The sequence below is a fragment of the Opisthocomus hoazin genome, chromosome 2 (genome assembly GCF_030867145.1).
Source record: "Opisthocomus hoazin isolate bOpiHoa1 chromosome 2, bOpiHoa1.hap1, whole genome shotgun sequence".
Taxonomy (NCBI): Eukaryota; Metazoa; Chordata; class Aves; order Opisthocomiformes; family Opisthocomidae; genus Opisthocomus; species Opisthocomus hoazin.
The window spans coordinates 31,888,130-31,906,738 of NC_134415.1; the positions used below are offsets into that span (position 1 = coordinate 31,888,130).

Sequence of the window (18,609 nt, forward strand, 5' to 3'; positions counted from 1 at the left end):
TAAGTGGTCTCCTGCAGCTCCTGTCAGCCATACATATGGCTCACTCTCTCAGAGAGCAAATTTCACGAAGTTCAGATTACATGCATTTTGAAAGTCCCACTTCTGATAAACCTGGAAAAGCTGAACTATTTTGGATTCACAGCTCAAAGGAAAAAAAAAAAAAAAAAAAAGATCAGGCAGTGAAAAGTGACTCCCATAAAAACTTGCCATTTTCTTTCACACAGTAAAGAGGAAGTTTCTTAAAAAAATTACATGCACAAGGTCCGCTGAATTTCTTTTCCTACTCTTGTTCCCAAGTTCAGGATTCAGTCACATGTCTTTTTCAAGACTTACTTGGTGCCTTTTGATATCACAAAAATCCAGAGGGTGTCTGTATCTACCCCCTCCATTTACCAGTGTTCCTCCCTTTCTTTATTACTGTTCTTCCAGATTTTACACACTTCATAGCTGAGCATTCACAGAGAGGATATAATTGGAATTACTTATTGGCCTCTAAATTGTTACATAAAAGCAATTGCTTTTGTTGTTCTAGACATTTTACCATACATTTTTATGCCTGTGTTAAAAGTGATGGCAAATATGTAGTCAATATATTGTAGTAGTCAACTTTATTTAGTCAGGATACTGTCACAGTATCTTGTGACAACATCTCAGACTCATGATCAGGTTTGATCCATTTGTGCTGGGTGCCAGACAAACAGAATATATTGTTCCTGGCCTGAGAAATAAGACAGGCAGACAAAGACTGAAACTAAATACCACCAGGTTTTTTTTTTGCTGACATCGCTTTTATTGGATGTTTCCTTTCATTATTTAAGCAAGCGGAAGGGAAAAAAATAAGAAAATAAAGAAATCAGAGAGTAGTTCATTCATATGCAATGGAGAGTCTTTCAAAGTCACTATCTTAATATGAAATAATTATTTCAGGGGGAAAATTGTTGGTGTTAAGCATAAGTGTTTTCAGTTTCATAAGAAGAGGAGCTAATAACGTATGTTTTCAGCATGTGAAAAACTTTTCAACATAAAAGTGTTTCTTTAAATGAAAAAGCTGCAGCTGTGCTCAAGCAATCTAGGAAGGAAAATTTCTGGAGTCACTGTCAAAAGAGATTAGCTATACAGAATAAGCAAGTAGGTCACTGTTACAGAAAAAGCAGTCTCTTGGCGGTTACTTGTCTAGACAGCTAAAAAAGCTCTTCATCTGCTAAACCTTAATTCAAGAAAAAAAAAAGCCAAAAACCAAAAAACTAACAGTACCACTGTCAGATTTCCATCTTAAAGAATATACAGCAGGCTTATGAGACAGATTTCTAGCAGCTCAGCAATACTTCAGCTGAAACTCTATAATCAAGGGAGATGTCATTTACACAAGGATTCTGTCAATACTACTCAGTGGCTTCAAAGGAAGGTCAAAGAGATTTTCAAACACCAAACAAAACTACATTTAGAAACCTCGAGAAGGAAGGACAAACAGACTTCATTTTTATAATTCCCTGTCTCAAACAGGGGGAGAAAAAAACCCAACACTATCTAGGCACACACCTTCTGACTGCTTTACACAGCGGCGAAGGTAGTAGCCTAACAGAATTCTTGCAATAACAGGAAGATCAAGAAAGTCTACCCTGACAGTCATCAAATTTCAAGCAAAACCGAGATGACGAGGAGAGCAGTAAACTTGCCCCCTTCAGGGAGCCGAGTGCCTCAAGCGCACTTGCAGCAATCTTTCAAAGTACGCTTAATAAGGTCTGACAAGATAAGCTAAAATTCCTGAGCAAGCATCAGGGGGGAAAAACCCCACAGATAATCTAAGAAGGATCTCAGTAATTGAAGTCTGAGAAGTCATTTTCCAACACAAATCTTTTGTTTCTACCCCAGAAGGCTAGCTACCATGCGCCATGTTTGCTTTAAAATAAAGTTTAATTTGTTCAGTGTAAAACGCAAACAAAATAGAAGTCATGGCATATCTTCACAAAACAAGATAGTGAACTTTGCTGCCATCTAAAATGAGATTAGGTAAAAGCCAGAAGTACTTCTCTCCCTCCCCCAAAAAAATCCAGATACACATGAAAACATATTTTGCAAATGGTTCTCACTGGATGTTATACAGATGCTTAAGAAAGGATATATTTCAGCTGAAACAACATACATGTACTTCATCCAGTACTCGGGCATTTTAACATTTCATGATTTGAGACTACCACATTTTTTGTTACCAAGTACAGTTTGAAACTGTAGACAGTTTTACATACACACACATATCAGTGCTTGTATACAGAAGTAAGTATTAGTAGATATGACAGGATCAGTGAAGGGAACCAGAATAATTTGATTTCTAAAACAACTGTCAAGGTTTTCACTGCATAAATGGAAGATACTTGACAATAGCTGTGCAAATAACAATTAGATACCTGTTCTCGTGGTATCTCAGAAAAAAACCAAACATCTCCACTCTGTATTCAGATTATTTTTTTGAGTATCAGAAAGGCTGACAATTTGACTTTACAAATAAAACCCCTTGTATTATATGGTCTCACTTTCCCAGAAGTTCACTTTTCAGCTTAAGACAACCATTTGGACAGTAAGCACTGGCAGCCTCTGCTTGCCTCTCACACAGGTGCTCTCCCTTGACTTCAGGACAAAGTCGCTGCGCTTTCCCGTATGCTCTACACCAACACCACAAAAGCCAGTCAAGAATCCAGGCTCAGGGAACACGAGCAGACAAGCTGCCCCCTCTTCAGCAGGGCTCCAACTTGGTACCAACAGGACAACCCTGTTCCTCACCATCACAACCTGTGCTCTTTAACAAGACACAGGGCTAAGGCTAACTACAAATTCAGTGGTTTTACCTAAACCTTTATTTTACTTGCCTTTCACTGTGGACATTAGCTTGTGTTGATTTAGACAGAACTGGACAAAGGCGTATAATAAAAACACTTTCCTAAAAGACTTCTTTCCGTGCTGGATTATTAATTTTTTATTATTATTTTTTACTATTATTTATAAAGAAGAGATGCTTTCTTTTCCAATGAGAAAAGAAAAAAAAAACTTCTGTTGCATTTTTAAAACTTAGAAATAACAGAAACATGACATCTCTGTCAGAAGAGGCTAAAACTCAAGAGACAACTCAGGTATCTCATGCTATTAAACAGCTCACCAAAGACTTCTTTGAACAGGTATGAGCCTGAGCCAACAGCAGAGGAAGACAGGAACACAAGCCCTTATCATCCGATTCTTTTATAATTTTGATGAAGCATCTCAAAAAAGTTAAATCAAAAAAACATTATTTTTCATGACTTAAAACCCTGTCCATGATTCATCTATTTTACACCTCTGGATAGCAGTATCTAATGAGTACCACAGAGACAACAGACAGTCAAGAGTCTCTTCCCATTTAAGCCATAAAAAGTTAGCCATACTTTAGCTTTTGATTTGTTTGTTAACATGTTCTCCAATTCCAGCTGAGCACTGCAAGCTTAGGAGATTTGAACCTCCAAGGCAAAAGCCACAACAAACCACATACACAAACCTCTCTTCCATCAGCCTGAAAGGCAGGACAGGGGACAGTCAAAGTTAGTTTCTAACTCCTCCCTCCCACCCACCACACACCTTGTACAGCACTTCACATCAGATAACTCCTACTACTACTTCTGGTAACACTCCTTCCCTCCTGTCCTCAACACTATTCAGGAACAATGAAGGCATCATCATAACTATCTGAGAGGAGGTTGTAGTGAGGCAGGTGTTGGTCTCTTCTCCCAAGTAACGAGCAATAGGACAAGAGGCAATGGCCTCAAGTTGCATCAGGGGAGGTTTGGACTAGATATTAGGAAAAATCTCTTTACTGAAAGAGTGGTCAGGCATTGGAACAGGCTGTCCAGGGAAGTGGCCAGTCACCATCCCTGGAGGTGTTAAAAAAATGTGTAGATATTGCACTTCGGGACATGGTGGTGTTGGGCTGACAGTTGGTCTTGATGATCTTACAGGTCTTTTCCAACCTCAGCGATTCTATGATGATCAGAAAAAGGAAGTTTTCCTTTGCCACTGCACTTAAAAATGGCTATGAAGTTGAGAAGATGCTGTCTGTGTCACAGAACCCCCGACACTTACTACTTCAAAAGTCCCACACAGGCCACCGGGATCCCACTGTGGGGAGGAGGAAGAGGAAACACCCCCCCACACACACCCTTCAGGGACTCATTTGAGTCAGAGCAGGGCTGCACACACACAACATCCGCATGCTTGACTCCCTTTCTTTTGCTTTTAACCCGTTTTACATCTATACACCTTTCTGTAGATACCTTATTGTTAATCTCTTTGTCATACCTGCGGTACAAAACTGTACGGCAGAAACCCCCTGGGACAGGACCACATCTGTCAGGTCTCCGCAGCACCTTATTAGATAACTGAGTGAGCCTAACCTACCTGAGCCACACCACACTTCAGCCAGGTGGCACTCGCTCTCACCAGGCTCCTTGCACAGCTCCACCACATCTCTGCAGGTTGTTTCGGGGGTGACCGGCACCTCGGTGAAGTGCTGCTCATTGTTACTGAGGTACACTGTCAGAAACATCTGGAAAAGGCAACAGCACACGGTTACTTCACAACACAAAGCCATCGGAGCACAACCCTCATTAAATGCATTATTTTCAACACAACTGTATCATTTCTTATCAACTACTGTGCATACCGAATTTCAAAACAAAACCGAGTTTCTTGTTAAGATGCAAACGAGACACTACGAAAGCAATTTTCTGCTCAACTAAATTACATTGCTGGAGGATTGTTTCGTTTAAAATCTGGACCTACTGCTCCTTCCTTCTCTCAAGGTGATGTGTCAGAACTCCTCCCACCTCACTATACGTTTATACTGCACCCATTTGACGCAGCAGGAGAAACAGTCATCTGGAGTTCAGAAGTACTCTTCATAGCGAATTAACAACAGCAATTAAAAAATAAAATTTTAAAAAAAGAAAACACCAGTGCTTACTACATAGGCAGTGCAGTGGAAACATAATTTGCATCCCCATAACACATTTCATTGCAAGGTTTGTCAGAAACACAAGTCAACTTGCTACGCCCTTAGTCTCTGACTGAATACAAGGTCCCCCCAGATGCCACTGAAAGGAAAGGAAGGATATTTTACTTGGCTTCCTCTTCACAGCTGTACAAGGATCCTTGATCCCTAGTTATTATTCTGTATAAACACATCACACAGCCAGATGTTATTCTTGCTCATGTCTTTCCTGCCACAACTAGAAAATGAGCATTTTAAAAATGAGTTGCCTTATTTGATAGAAAATATTGATGATTACTGCCTCTGAACACCACGTTGCTGTAGGCTATTAATATTCAACTGCTATCAAAGTTTAGCCGCTAGCTAAAAATTTATGTCAATTCTCTTCCGAGACCTATTCTCAACTTCAGAATCAAATAGCTGCTCGTTGTATGACTTCCAGCAACACAAAAATCAGTCATATGTCTCCAAAAAGCAATTACTCCACTAAGCATTTCAAGTAATAGAAACCTTATCAATAGACTACACAACTCAGTCTTTTTCATACAGCTGGAAAAGCTGGTTTTGCAGGAAAAGACACAAAACCTTGCCTGTCCTCATTTTTACAGGGTAGAAGGGGTATACATCCTTGCGAACAACAGTTCACAGGTCAAAAAAAAGAAAAAAGCATCCAAATCAAACAAGTCAAGAAAGAAGTACAAATAGCATTCTAAGAAAAAAAAAAAAGGTAACAGGAAACAAAAAAATGCCAAACCACAAGCATCCTTTCTGTGATTTTTTGTGAATACTTCTGAATGAGTATTTTTGATTCCACTGCAAAGTGAAATTCAGCCTCATCTTCTTCAGTTTTAGGAAACCCCTCCTGTTGATGATTCTCCCAGAATAGAGCCACACACATGCACATCCCTGACATCTCCAAAGACTTTCCAGGGCTCTTTGGAGTGCCAAGATCCCCTCCATCCCTACAAGAGAAGCTGCCTTTATTCTTTTAAACTTCTACGAAAACATTCCACACTCCGCGTGTCTTGTTATACAGACTCAGTATTTGTCACACTTGTGGCTGTATAAACACTTGTGAATAATATTTTGGGCCCTGGGACGGCACCATATTTAGCACGAAGAGCACGCAGAGTTTCTGATCTCTGGTTTTGCCCAGCTCCCCAAGACAACGGTTTCTGATAAATTCCTAAAAGACCTTCTACAAATACTCAGAGCAGAAAAATCCTGCTGAAAGAGAGCTCAAAACTGTCTGTAATCCTTAGGAAAACGTTCAGATCCCCCAACCATTTCCTTGTCATGTTATTGGAAAAAAAAAAAAAGAAAGAAAAAAAAAAAAGAAAAAAAAAAGAAACAACCCACTCAAACACTTGAAGCTTGTCAGGAGAGGAATTAGGAGAGAGAACGTGGAAAACGCAAAGGCAGCAAAAAAAATACCGGTTACTGACCGGCAGAAGCTTGCGAATCCCATCGAGGGCGCGCAGGCAGACGGAGCAGGACACTCACTCAGCACTTGCTGATTTTAGCTTGAATCAAGGCTGCTGCTCAGCCCACAGTCCTGCTCCCAGAGGGGAGCATCCCGTCTGCCACCCAGGGCCACGGCTGCTCACTCACAGGCGGCAGGGAACGTGTTTTAACGCTGCTCCCTCTCCAGCCTGCTTTGTGTGGGCCAGAGCTGCGTGGCAGGCAGGCAGGTAGGATCAGCTTACCACATACACTTATTATATAGCAAAGCCGGGCGCGACCATTGTGCTGTTTACAGCGCAGCGCATTTAAGTACTGACCTAAATTAAGAGACAAAGCTTTCCAAACAGGAACTCTTGCTACTTGGCTTTAATCTTTCATCACTGAACATGCCATCTTTTAGATGCGGTGTTTCTAGAGGAGGCTGACAGTAAGGAATGCCACGTGCAACCGGGTAAGAACACCAGTTAGTCACAAAAAATGGGGCAGAAAAGTATAAAATAAAAAAGAGGCTCCCAAATAGCTTTAGAGCAGGGTTAATATAGGTATGTAAAACACATCAACACTTCGCATTTAATGCTGTACAACCTTGTATTCAGAACAACACTAAATCGCACAGGCTGTGTATCTGCAGGAACATTTGTTAAATTTTAAAAGATGAGCTCACAGATGGGAAGTATGAGAAAATTATAAAAAACATTACATTCTACACAAAGCAGACCTAATCTGACCCTAGCAGGGCTGTTCACTCTTCAATGGGCCGGTTTACATCCAGTTGTTAATCCTCAGGATTTACCAATACAGACAAATACGCAGGAAGGATCATGAGCTGCCATTTCTATCCACAATGCTCAGGATAATTACTAATACATTAAGCCAAGAGCACTCAAACCTGATGCGTGTGGGCCATTTCTGAGATTTGGTAGTGTTTGCATTATCTCTGTCCCATGTATTCTAGGAACAGGGGGAAAAAAGCAACCAAGTTCTGCAGATTCCCTAAAAACATAGCTCAAAGTCTTAAGAGTCTAAAGCATCTATAAGGCTACAAAATTGATGTGACCTTCACAGTTACCTCGTTCCACTTCTTTTTAGCTGCAGGGACAACGCCAAGATGATTCAGAAGTCCTCAAAGTAGTTGCGCCCCTCCCCTCCCACCCAAACGGCTGTAACATTTATCCCCTTGCAGGGGAACGGCAAGGAGCTGCCCTGCATGCTCCACTGCCTGTGTATCTGCAAGGTCTCCGGGGTAGCCGGCTCCCAGCTGGCCAGGTAAGAGCCTAGGGCAAGCACTGAGCAGAGGGTATCCATCACAGAGATGTCTCCCTCCCCAGAAAGGGCTGAAAAAGGTAAAGAAGCCGATGTGAACCAAAAGCCTGCTGTGGCTTTTTGGCACGGCTCATAACTCTTGGTGGCTGCTGTGGCTTGCACCAGCTCGCATTGGGATCCCAAGAAATCATCCTTCCCCTGGAACAGTTCAAATGCAACGCTTTTTAACTACCCTGCCAGCTAGTTTATATTGCTGTTTGATCACTGCGCAGCAGCGAAAAACAAAGGAAACAAGAATACTCTCATGACACCCTGTTCAGAAGTTTGAATCCTGTAGATCGCGTCAAACTAGAGCGTAAAGCGGTCTTTTGCTCCTCCCTGAAACCAAAGATGTTAAGACAGTTATATACAGTCATACAGGAATTAAGATAGAAGGAAAAAAGAAAAAAAACAACATGCAAAAAAATCAGTTTCAAGCTAGGCATAAATGAAAGACTTGATAAAAAAAGAGGCAGAAAAATCTCAGTCAGACCTTTCACTTCTTTTGAAGACAGCATCCTGGCAAATACTGAAATGTCTGACAATTCCACACAGCCTCAGACCAGCGTTTTTTTTCCTCTCAAACTGAGAGGAAAAAAGACTGAGTTTTAGGTATATCCAGCGTACAAGCTGAGCACTTTTAAACAGGAATCAGGTCCCTGAGCAAGTTCTAAACTACAGATTTCCTCCTCCTTCTCCAGCCCCAAGATGTACTCACTGTTTACTGGTACTGAAAAGCTTTAAAAAATGTAAAAGCATTCCAATACTGTGGCATACTTGCAAGAAATCAGGGTGGGTTGTGTACCTACTGAAGCAGTTCCTTTTAAAATAACATCACAGATTTCAGCTGACTCTGCTACAGCTTAGAAAATAAAAGTTTGCAGTTATGGAGCCTCCAAATGAGGCAGTTCGATCAGATGCATCAAGGGCACCAAAGGGATTACCAAGGACACATGAGCTAAAGCAAGAGATAGTTTTTGCAAGGAATGACTACGACGTAGGACTTACAAACAACTGAATGGCAAAGCAGAGTACCAAACAAAGAATTACTTTCTGTCTCAAAGAAGCCTGCCGCTTAAGACACAAATCTAAGAAAATCCAGTTTGGTATGAATTACAACTCTGAGTCCTCTTAGCATGAAATATATCATTTTGTTCCAACCCATATTACTTACGCATGACCTCCAACCACAGCCACTAAACCTGGATTGTAACACGCCCAGGAACAGGAAGCGAATGTAGCAAGAACAGCAAGCAAAGAGGAGGACAGAAGAGGGCATCAATTAAAGCACATCACACCCACTTCATAATCCTCCATCTCTCTTCTGCAGGTCAGTCCCAAATGGCCTTACATTTGCCTGCAAATCTGACCCATTTGTTGCTAAAGTCATCAACAGGATCATTTCATACAATTGCACTGATGTTAAATACAATTTAACAGGACACCATCTGCAAATAAGTTTTGAAATTAAATTAAAATATTTAAGAATGGCTAGCTATACAAAAGTGCTAGGCTCTGGCCACACTACACTTCGGTTCCTGCTTTGTCGTGTTAGAAAAACAAAAATCAGCCTCCAAACCTGTTTGGAATACAAACCTGAGCAAACATGTGCCTTACAATTATATCCATCCAACAAGATATCATTTCATACCAATCTTCTCCCGATATCACAAGACCTCAATCATTGATTAAAAGGAGGTTGAAACGGAAATGCAATTTACTTTTCAGCTTTGATGGTGTTTCTGTAAGGATCAGACTTCCCTTACTCCTTACTTATTATAAAACTGCTATCACACATCTTAGGTATTGAAAGGCTCTTAAATTGGACATTTTCTAATTAATGTATTAATAATATTCAATTACTCAGGATGCAAGTAATCAGGAGAAATCTCCATTATTGTGCATGATGCAGATTAAAATGTAAGCACTTTGTTAATTCCTGAAACCATCTGAATTTAAAGAATGAGCATACTTGGCCTCCTCCCAGCAGTTTCTAGTGAAACATCTAATTCAGATCATAAAATTTCAACAATGGACAACAATCTCCCAGGGCAAAACTCAGTCCCTTATAAAATACTATAATCAAGCAGAGAATTTATTTAAAAATACTAACTTAACCCTGGTTTTCACTATTTGGTGAATTCCTAACTTTACGCAGTCTTCCTGCACAGCATGTAACATACAATACAAGCTGTGGCATCTATTCACATGGTATTTTTTTATCTTCAAAGCATCTTATGACCAGGAAGTGCTGACACAAGCAAGCAGCTTCCTACTGTACAAGCAGTGAAACTGAGGCATACAAGGCAGTAATGACAGAGACAGGAACATTAGTTGGTAGCCAAACAAGCATACCGCCTCTGGAAATCATGATTCATTTCATCAGACTGAAGCCCAATACCCTTGAACCACACTATGCTAGTGTTAGGGGGTTTTATATATCCACAAGACAGCTAAGTAACAGTCGTCCCTTGCGTAACAAATTCTTGTAGCTCTCCTTGTTAAGAGCGCATTAAAAGTCACTCTTAAGGTTGACAATGCAATACTTTGCAGTAATATTCTCTCTATTGTTATCCAAGTTATACCTATTGTATTACCCTGCAAATGTTCCAACACAGACAAATATATCTTCCTACAACACGGAGAGCATATACACCCGATGTGCTGTATAAACAAGCCTCCAAAAAGGAGCTTATAGCACTCCCCTCAATGACTTTCTCTACACAGTGTGGTTACAGCAGCAATATACATCAATACAGAAAATATATTTCATAAATATGTGAGCTAGCTTTTTTTAAACACTGTGTGGGATAGAAAAGAATTACAACAATATAATTTGCATCCTGAACTCAAATATATTTTTAGAAGTTAATTTTAGTTAGCTGAAAAACTAGCAACATAATATTTTTAGAATGAATAGATTAACTATCAAATTTCAAGTACAGATGACAGAAATGAGAAATAACTGCTTCCACCCACAGAGCTGATACCCACTGTTTTAACCACAAATGACTCTTTCTTGATAAATATAAAATCCCTCCAAACAAAGAGTTTTAAATGGAAGTCTTGCATCTTACCTAGCAGGAACACTGATGCTGCACCTTCCCAGAGAGCCATGAAGAAATTAGCTGCTAAAATAGGTATTTTTGCTGACTTGATGCAACTTTCTAAACAACAGAAGACAGCACATTTTCCTGTTCTGATAAGCAGCGTTCTGAGCTGGTGCATAGTTACAGCTCTCCATTTAATGCAAAGTATACCACAATAATAAAGTAATTCAGTGATTCTTTTGCATCAAGTTCCTCGGAACCTTAAAACAGTTCTTCAGCAGGCAACATCCTCACTTATTGTACCTGAAGATTAAGGTAAGCAAAAGATTAAGGTAAGCAAAAGATTGTAATAGACTTACTAGAAGATAGGCACACGGGATGATTGCTATCCCCAATCCTTTTCATATTCAGCTGTTCAATATAGCTAGGTTCAACAGAAATGCAGGGTAAAGTTTAATATTTGCCTACAGCCACACCCAAATGCATGGAGCTAGGTCCCTGCCGTCTCACCCGCCGCACACACGACTCCGTTTATATTGTACTGGCTTTTGGCCATAAACACGAGAAAGGAAGTTATGATGCAAGGTAGGTGGAGTACAGTAGGAAGCACCGTGAGATTGTTCAGATTATTCCCAGTCTATATAAAGCACAGCCTTTTTCCCTTTCAATTGTATCACAGGAGAAAACAAAGACTGAGCCTTTACTCAAAGGCATGGTGGTTTCTGCTTGTATAGATTATTTTAAAGATAAGTTTATTCTGTACTTGTATTTTATCTTTGGTAAAATGTCAATTTTTTCCAGTACAAAGTACAATGTTCATCTATGTGCATTTTTGGGGGATGGTGAAAAGAGGTGGAGACAGCAAAAAGGAAGCTTTCCCCTCCCCTTCCTTTTTTCTCCCTCTTACCCTTAATGTAGAAAGAACAGAACAAAAGCCATTTGCTTTTAGTATACACTAGCTAAACTGGGCAAACACTATAGCACAAACGCCACGTTACATCTCACTATCAGGCATGCATCTGAGTCATCATTAGGGGAATTCAAGAGCTGCAAGGAAAACTGTCCGAGTTCTGGCCAAGCACTGTTACCATCTGAAGTTAATGGATGTAGGTTCGAAACTCTGCTGCTTCATGGACTGCAATATCAAAGGCAGAACTCAGTATTTCAGACTTACCAATAAGGAAGATGCAAATACAATCTTCCTGCCAAACCTTATAAAAAAAATCATCATCTTAGCTTAACCATTTTGGTTTTGTGAAATCTGTCAGGCATAGCTCAGGACAGGTAGAGACAGGATTCCCAACCTAAACCCCCCCTCTCCTTTAGTAGGGTATTACGCACAAGGTCATTAAGAAGACGTCTTTCCAAAGACTTTTACTTCAAACCCAAGTTACATTTTCTGACTTGATGTTTTTCTTCAGTCATTCTCACATACAAGAAGAGAGCAAGAGTCCTCCCATAAGCCAGACATCAGAAAGGTCTATGGAAATGAAGCTTGCTATTTCGCATGAACGCTAAGCACAGGGGTAACAGACTCCAGGCTCCTTGGTTGAGCTACCCAGGTATCACTGAAGGCAAGAATGTCTCAAATCAAGAGGGGCTTTTAAAGACACTTTTACTTTCGCACTGCAGGTATCTATTGCGATATCAGCATGAAGCAGAACAAAATGTTCTGAAAGACACCAGCCAGTTTGTTTGGTTTTCAAGATATATAAACTAAATTGGTTTCAGTAACCTGCGTAGGAAACCACAGCCTTTTATTGAGCACCCACATTTGCCAACACATCATGCACAGCTCATTCTGCTCAGACCTGAATCCACACTTGGATTTGCACTAATTTAGTTAAACAACTGCAGGTATTCAGGGTAAACAAACCCTGAATACATTCTTCATGTTGTACCACATGGCAGCATGTTCACAGATGTCTTCACATTGCTGTCTGTGAAGTGCCTCTCCTCCACACATTCCTCCCCAACCCTCCACCCCCCCACCCCACCCCCCCCCCCAAGTACCGTTCCCCTTTCTCCCCAAATCCTTCCTCGTGGCTCCTTGGAGCCACCACTTCTGCACTGCTGGACACCTCACCAAAACTCATTGACTGACAGAAAAGCAAGCCTACACACAGTGTTTGGACTTGTACTGTTTGTGCCCTACTTGGAGCTGGCTCCTCCTCCTCCTGGAGTCAGCGAAGGAGAATTGGGTCTTTGGAGGCTTCCCCCTTCAGGCAGACTCTGCCTCATCTTCTGTACTCAGCACCGAGTTATGAATACTTGGTACACAAGGAGAAGGCAATTAATACTATTTTCAGGCAGATTAAAAAAATGATCCCATGTAATTCTTACAATAGGTACTATGCTGTGAAAAAGGGTAACAGTCTAACTCACACAGCATAACCACAGGGGTTCCAGTTGCTCCTCCTCCCATTCTTCAGTATCGAAACGCACATTGCACCTAACAAGAGCCTAAAGCCAAGGCAACATCCAAGCATAATGAGCGGGGCTATGAACTCAAGCTTAAGCCTGAATCATCTCAATTTTCTGTACTTGCACCAAACCCAGAGGCAGTCTTTGTACTAAAAAAAACCCCTAAATAAAGGAAAATATAAAAGAAACTAAACGGCTCTAGACCTTTGCATCCCCTGCACTGGGAATAAACGTTATTGTTCTCCTAGCCTCCTATACAGGTAGAGGCCAACAAAAAGCCATACCAAGTGCTACCTGCTGGGACACTTCAGAATTACACCTCTCAAAATAGTGCTTTAACACGCATGTATATTCTGACAATCAAAAGAAAGTCTAGTATTTTTTCTGGTAATCAAAAAAGACTCTGTACAAGCCAGGACCCTTCACGGAGAAAAGCAAAGTTACACCCACATCAGGGATGAAAGCAAATTTAACACAACCTACACCTAAACAGGCTATCACAGTAAACTGGCACCTATACCACCCACACTACACCGCCCACTGCCTAAGACATCAACTCTTTACTGGGTTTAAAAATACTTCTTTTCTGCTTTTCCAGCCAAGGTATAATAATCTCACCAATAAAAAGGCAATCAACATTCACACCAGGACGCACTCAGCCTCAGCCCACCAGAACATGCAAGGCAAACCCACATTTATCACGCAACAAGTGCCTGACCCACACATCAAGCAAATTTATTACCTTCTATTTACTGGTAAGAGGGGGCTGTGCTCCTGGGACTCTGCATGGGGGAGGCAGAGTGTTGAAGTAGAAAGGAGTGGGTTTTTTTTTGTAAGTTAATGTCTATCTCAAAGAAAAAAAAAAAAAAAAAAAGAACAAGGGACCAGACGCTTTGTTATTTAACAGCAACACAAATCATGTAGCAAGTCAGAAGACAGCATAGCACACACTGGTTTACTCCAATCCCAGTGACTTCATAGAGCTCAGTGCCAAATGCTTTTGAAAATCCTCCTCCTTACACCACATTAGTCACTCCTCCAGTAAAATAGCTGCCAAAATCTGTGTCCTACCTCCATGAAACAGATCTCTGACAAACCAAAACACTCATGACACGCACAGGTAGGTCAGAGGACACACCATTTCTGGCACCTGAAACCATGACACATGTTTAAGCACACAGGTAATTCCAGTGTGGGGAAAGTCACAGGATACACTTTTTGGGCTGTCCTGTGATACAGGCTGACCAGTCTGGTACACTAAAGGTGCTAAAGGTTACTGCAATGTGAAATTCAGGGGCATTTTAGTGCACTGCAGACTGACATCTTCATGCTGCGATCCCAGAACATGCTGTTCAGCCATCTACCTTCAGGACAAGCGTAAAAGAAATACACTCAAACCAGGAATTTCAGACCACACAGCACAACAGTCTATGTTCTTTACTGCTTTCGAGGCCAGCTTCAGCTTCCTGTCTACTTGCCTCCAGGAAGCAGAGGCTTTCTCCTGTATGAGCTTCTCAGTCTCACCAGCATACATATATGTTTGTGTTAGTCCAAATTCATCCTCACAGTGAGTGAGGATACCCAAAGATGATGGAGAAGTTCCCCTCTATTACCATCTCTCAAGACAACGTGGAGGCTAAAAGGAAAGCATAAGGTATTGTCTGACTGCTACAGCTTAGCCAACCGAAACCGTGAGCTGACAGAGGCAAGCCATGCTCTTCTCAGATCCCCCCCATTCTGTCTGATGATGCAGCCACATGGCAAATCACTTCCACCATATAAGCCTTTTTGTTGCTTTTTGCCTTTAGTGTAGGTAGAAATTCCTCTGAACCGTCACCCAACTCCTTACTAAATTCAAGGGGAAGCTACAAAAGACATGTGGCTTTGGGTGGGGATGGAAACCAAAGGAACAAGACCATCCATTTGAGCAGCATCCTACTATTAAATTAATTAGCTGTTACGTCACACCATACCTTTGCAGAAGGGTAGCCCTTTCCGATTCACCACCAGTTCTGGGTGGGACCACACTCCTGTTGCAGTGGAAGTGTACCCTGAAGACTACTGACCTTCGCTTGTCAGACCCAGGTGACTGCCAGTACACTCAGAGCAAGCAGCCCGTGCATGGCAATGCAGGCAATCAACATAGGCCCCAGCAATGCCAAAGACAACCGGCACGACATGCCTATGCTTGGTGATGATATCTGTTGAATGACAGCTGAAGATATTATTCACAGCCGTGAAGAAAGGCTTTTGTCCTACCACTTCTGGGCTGCAAACATGCAGGAAGTCATTAGTAACTGCGCAGATACTGAAGACTATTACGCTACAGCAACACGCATTCAGCTGGCACAGAAGACACATTGAGCTTTTGCACCAAAACAGATGGAATTTTTTTTGGTTTTTTGCAAGTTAAAAGGGACCGGTGGGGCTAGTACATCACTGGAAGTGACGGATGGTCAGATGGTCTTAGTCAACCACATTATAACGGTATATGTACAACTCGCCCACTACAGCAGAACCGGGAAGGAGAAACCTTGCCCTGACAGTCAGCCCACCAAGCACCACGCTTGATTTAACCCTTGCTCCTGTAATACGGAACTCTACACGCTTTAAATTTCATCAGAAAACATTCAACTGCTGTAACAGAAGCTGCAGAAGGGTGGCAGATTGTACAGTTGATCACAGTCTGACAGGTTTTATTTAAGTGCCGCTCACTCCCCGGAGCTCTTTCTAGGCAATACCAGGCTCTACGCAGACGCGCCAGCCGAGAAGTGAAGGAAGGGAGAGCGGCTCTTCGGAGCGAGGGAGCAGGCTTGCTGGGTGGCTCTGCATGTCGTCACCAGCAAAGCCATGACAGTGATCTTCACAGATGGCCTTGTGTGAAATGGTGTTTGCTGAGGTGATATCACAGCTATTTTAAATTAATTAAACAGAGTAGAGTTTAATCAAATCAACTTTTATATTATGCTGGGCTCCTCAACAAACTTCTTTTGCCCCAAGAACTGCAGAAATTGTCCCTCAGCCTGTTACTAGTTGACCGCTCATTCTGATTCCCTGGAGGTAGGAAACTTTTTCTCTAATCCAACCCCACAAACTGCTATTTGCAAGAGAAGTACTCTAAATAACAATCTTTTTATGCAACACTGGGAAACCACACTGCAGAAAGGCCTCTTGGGCAAGACCTATGTAAAATAGCATAGGAAAAATGATGCAGAGACAAGTAGCATGCAATGCCATTTCCACAGCTTCTCCACACCAACCTTTACTTGTAGTAACACATGTTCTCAAAAGGCTGGAAGGCACAGCGTAGCAATCACTGATAAAGTGGTTATGGGGCAGTAGCGTAAGTAGGCAATGCGCTTCAGAAACACAGCTCATACATGACCCATGGCAAAGTCACTTTGTCATTTCTGGCATTTCACAAGAGAGTTTCATGGCATTCTCCAAGGAGGTCTGGAGTATTTTGCCTGGCCCCTATACACCCTGCCTTTCAAGATTCAGCAACGCCTGCCTGCTTCCCTCCCTCTTATGCAGCCAGAAATCAGTCACATTCACTGCTATGTCAGCTTTTCCTGAACACTTCATTATGTTGAGACACACACAAAGTCTTACTACAGTTGAGATCAGAGAACCTCAAACAAATCCTGGGAATCACATCCTCTGAAGGGTCTTCCCAGCCCTGGGATGCTCAAAGATAGCATGAATGGGTTTCACTTTCCTGGAGAAGTCAGGGCAGGAGCCATCAATCACTGCTCTGAATGGCCCAGATACCAGTCTGGGGAGGTTCTGCATTCAGGGCAGCATACACTTATGTAGGATGGAGAGCAGGTGAAGAAAGGTGTTAGCACACACTTTAAAAAAAAAAAAAAAAGAAAAAGAAAAAAGGTGCAACAGACAAGCCATGGCCCTTAAGCAGCAAGGAAATTGTCACCAAGTAATAACTGTACGCAGGCATGACAGAAACGGATGAATAAAAGCCCCAACTACAGGGAGTAAAACCCTTCCCACACATTAGTGGATTGAGAACTGGCTGAATGGCAGAACTCACAGGGTTGTCATCAGCGGCGCTGAGTCTAGTTGGAGGCTGGTAACTAGTGGTGTCCCTCAGGGATCAGTACTGGGCCCAGTCTTGTTTAACTTCTTCATCAACGACCTGGATGAAGAGTTAAAATGTACCCACAGCAAGTTTGCTGATGACACCAAACTGGGAGGTGTGGTAGATACACCAGAAGGCTGTGCTGCCATTCAGCGTGACCTGGACAGGCTGGAAAGTTGGGCAGAGAGGAACCTGATGAGGTTCAACAAAGGCAAATGCAGGGTCCTGCACCTGGGGAGGAACAACCCCATGCACCAGTACAGGCTTGGGGTGGACCTGCTGGAGAGCAGCTCTGTGGAGAGGGACCTGGGTGTCCTGGTGGACGACAGGTTAACCATGAGCCAGCAGTGTGCCCTGGCTGCCAAGAAAGCCAATGGGATCCTGGGGTGCATCAAGAAGAGTTTGGCCAGCAGGACGAGGGAGGTTCTTCTTCCCCTCTACACTGCCCTAGTGAGGCCTCATCTGGAGTACTGTGTCCAGTTCTGGGCTCCCCACTTCAAGAAAGATGAAGAGCTACTGGAGAAAGTCCAGCGGAGGACTACAAGGATGATGAGGGGACTGGAACATCTCCCCTGCGAGGAGAGGCTGAGGGAGCTGGGCTTGTTCAGCCTGAAGAAGAGAAGGCTGCGAGGGGACCTAATATATACTTACAAATATCTGAAGGGTAGGTGTCAGGAGGATGGGGCCAAGCTCTTTTCAGTAGTGCCCAGTGACAGGACAAGGGGCAATGGGCACAAACTGAAGCACAGGAAGTTCCGTCTGAACATGAGGAAGAACTTCTTCCCTCTGAGGGTGATGGAGCACTGGAACAGGCTGCCCAGGGAGGTTGTGGAGTCTCCTTCTCTGAGATATTCAAGACCCGCCTGGACAAGGTCTCGTGCAGCCTGCTGTAGGTGATCCTGCTTCAGCAGGAGGGTTGGACTAGATGACCCACAGAGGTCCCTTCCAACCCCTACTATTCTGTGATTCTGTGATTTCTGTGTGATTTTCTAAGCCAATTTACACAACTTGAACTTTGTCCAGCAGAAGTAAGGAATAGGGAGGTTAGATTCTTGAGTGTCTTGCGGAAGGGACTTGTGGCTACTGAAACCCAAGAATGGAACTGCCACCTTGCAGGAGGACAAACCTCTATAACCTGAGAACACCAGAAGGTTTCTCTACATCAGTGCCTACATAGAGTCTTCCAGCTCCTTATTCGCACGCTGCAAGGGTGCAACATTTTTGCAGACCCACAGGCCACCACTCCACTGGAGTACCAGTGC

General features: G+C 42.4%; 1 protein-coding gene across 2 annotated transcripts in view; it reads right to left on the reverse strand.

Moving 5' to 3' along the window:
- Window positions 1-18,609, reverse strand: part of TP53BP2 (tumor protein p53 binding protein 2) — a 49,911-nt gene that overhangs the window by 24,265 nt on the left and 7,037 nt on the right. Inside the window, exons 1-2 of one of the 2 annotated variants that reach the window (XM_075413065.1) lie at window positions 11,187-11,254; window positions 4,420-4,567 (exon numbers count right to left, since the gene is read on the reverse strand). In XM_075413065.1, coding sequence (XP_075269180.1) covers window positions 4,420-4,567 — 148 coding nt within the window. In that variant the 5' untranslated portion in view covers window positions 11,187-11,254. Of the gene's footprint in view, window positions 1-4,419; window positions 4,568-11,186; window positions 11,255-18,609 lie in introns of those variants that run through there. The other variant, XM_075413064.1, reaches the window with a different exon arrangement.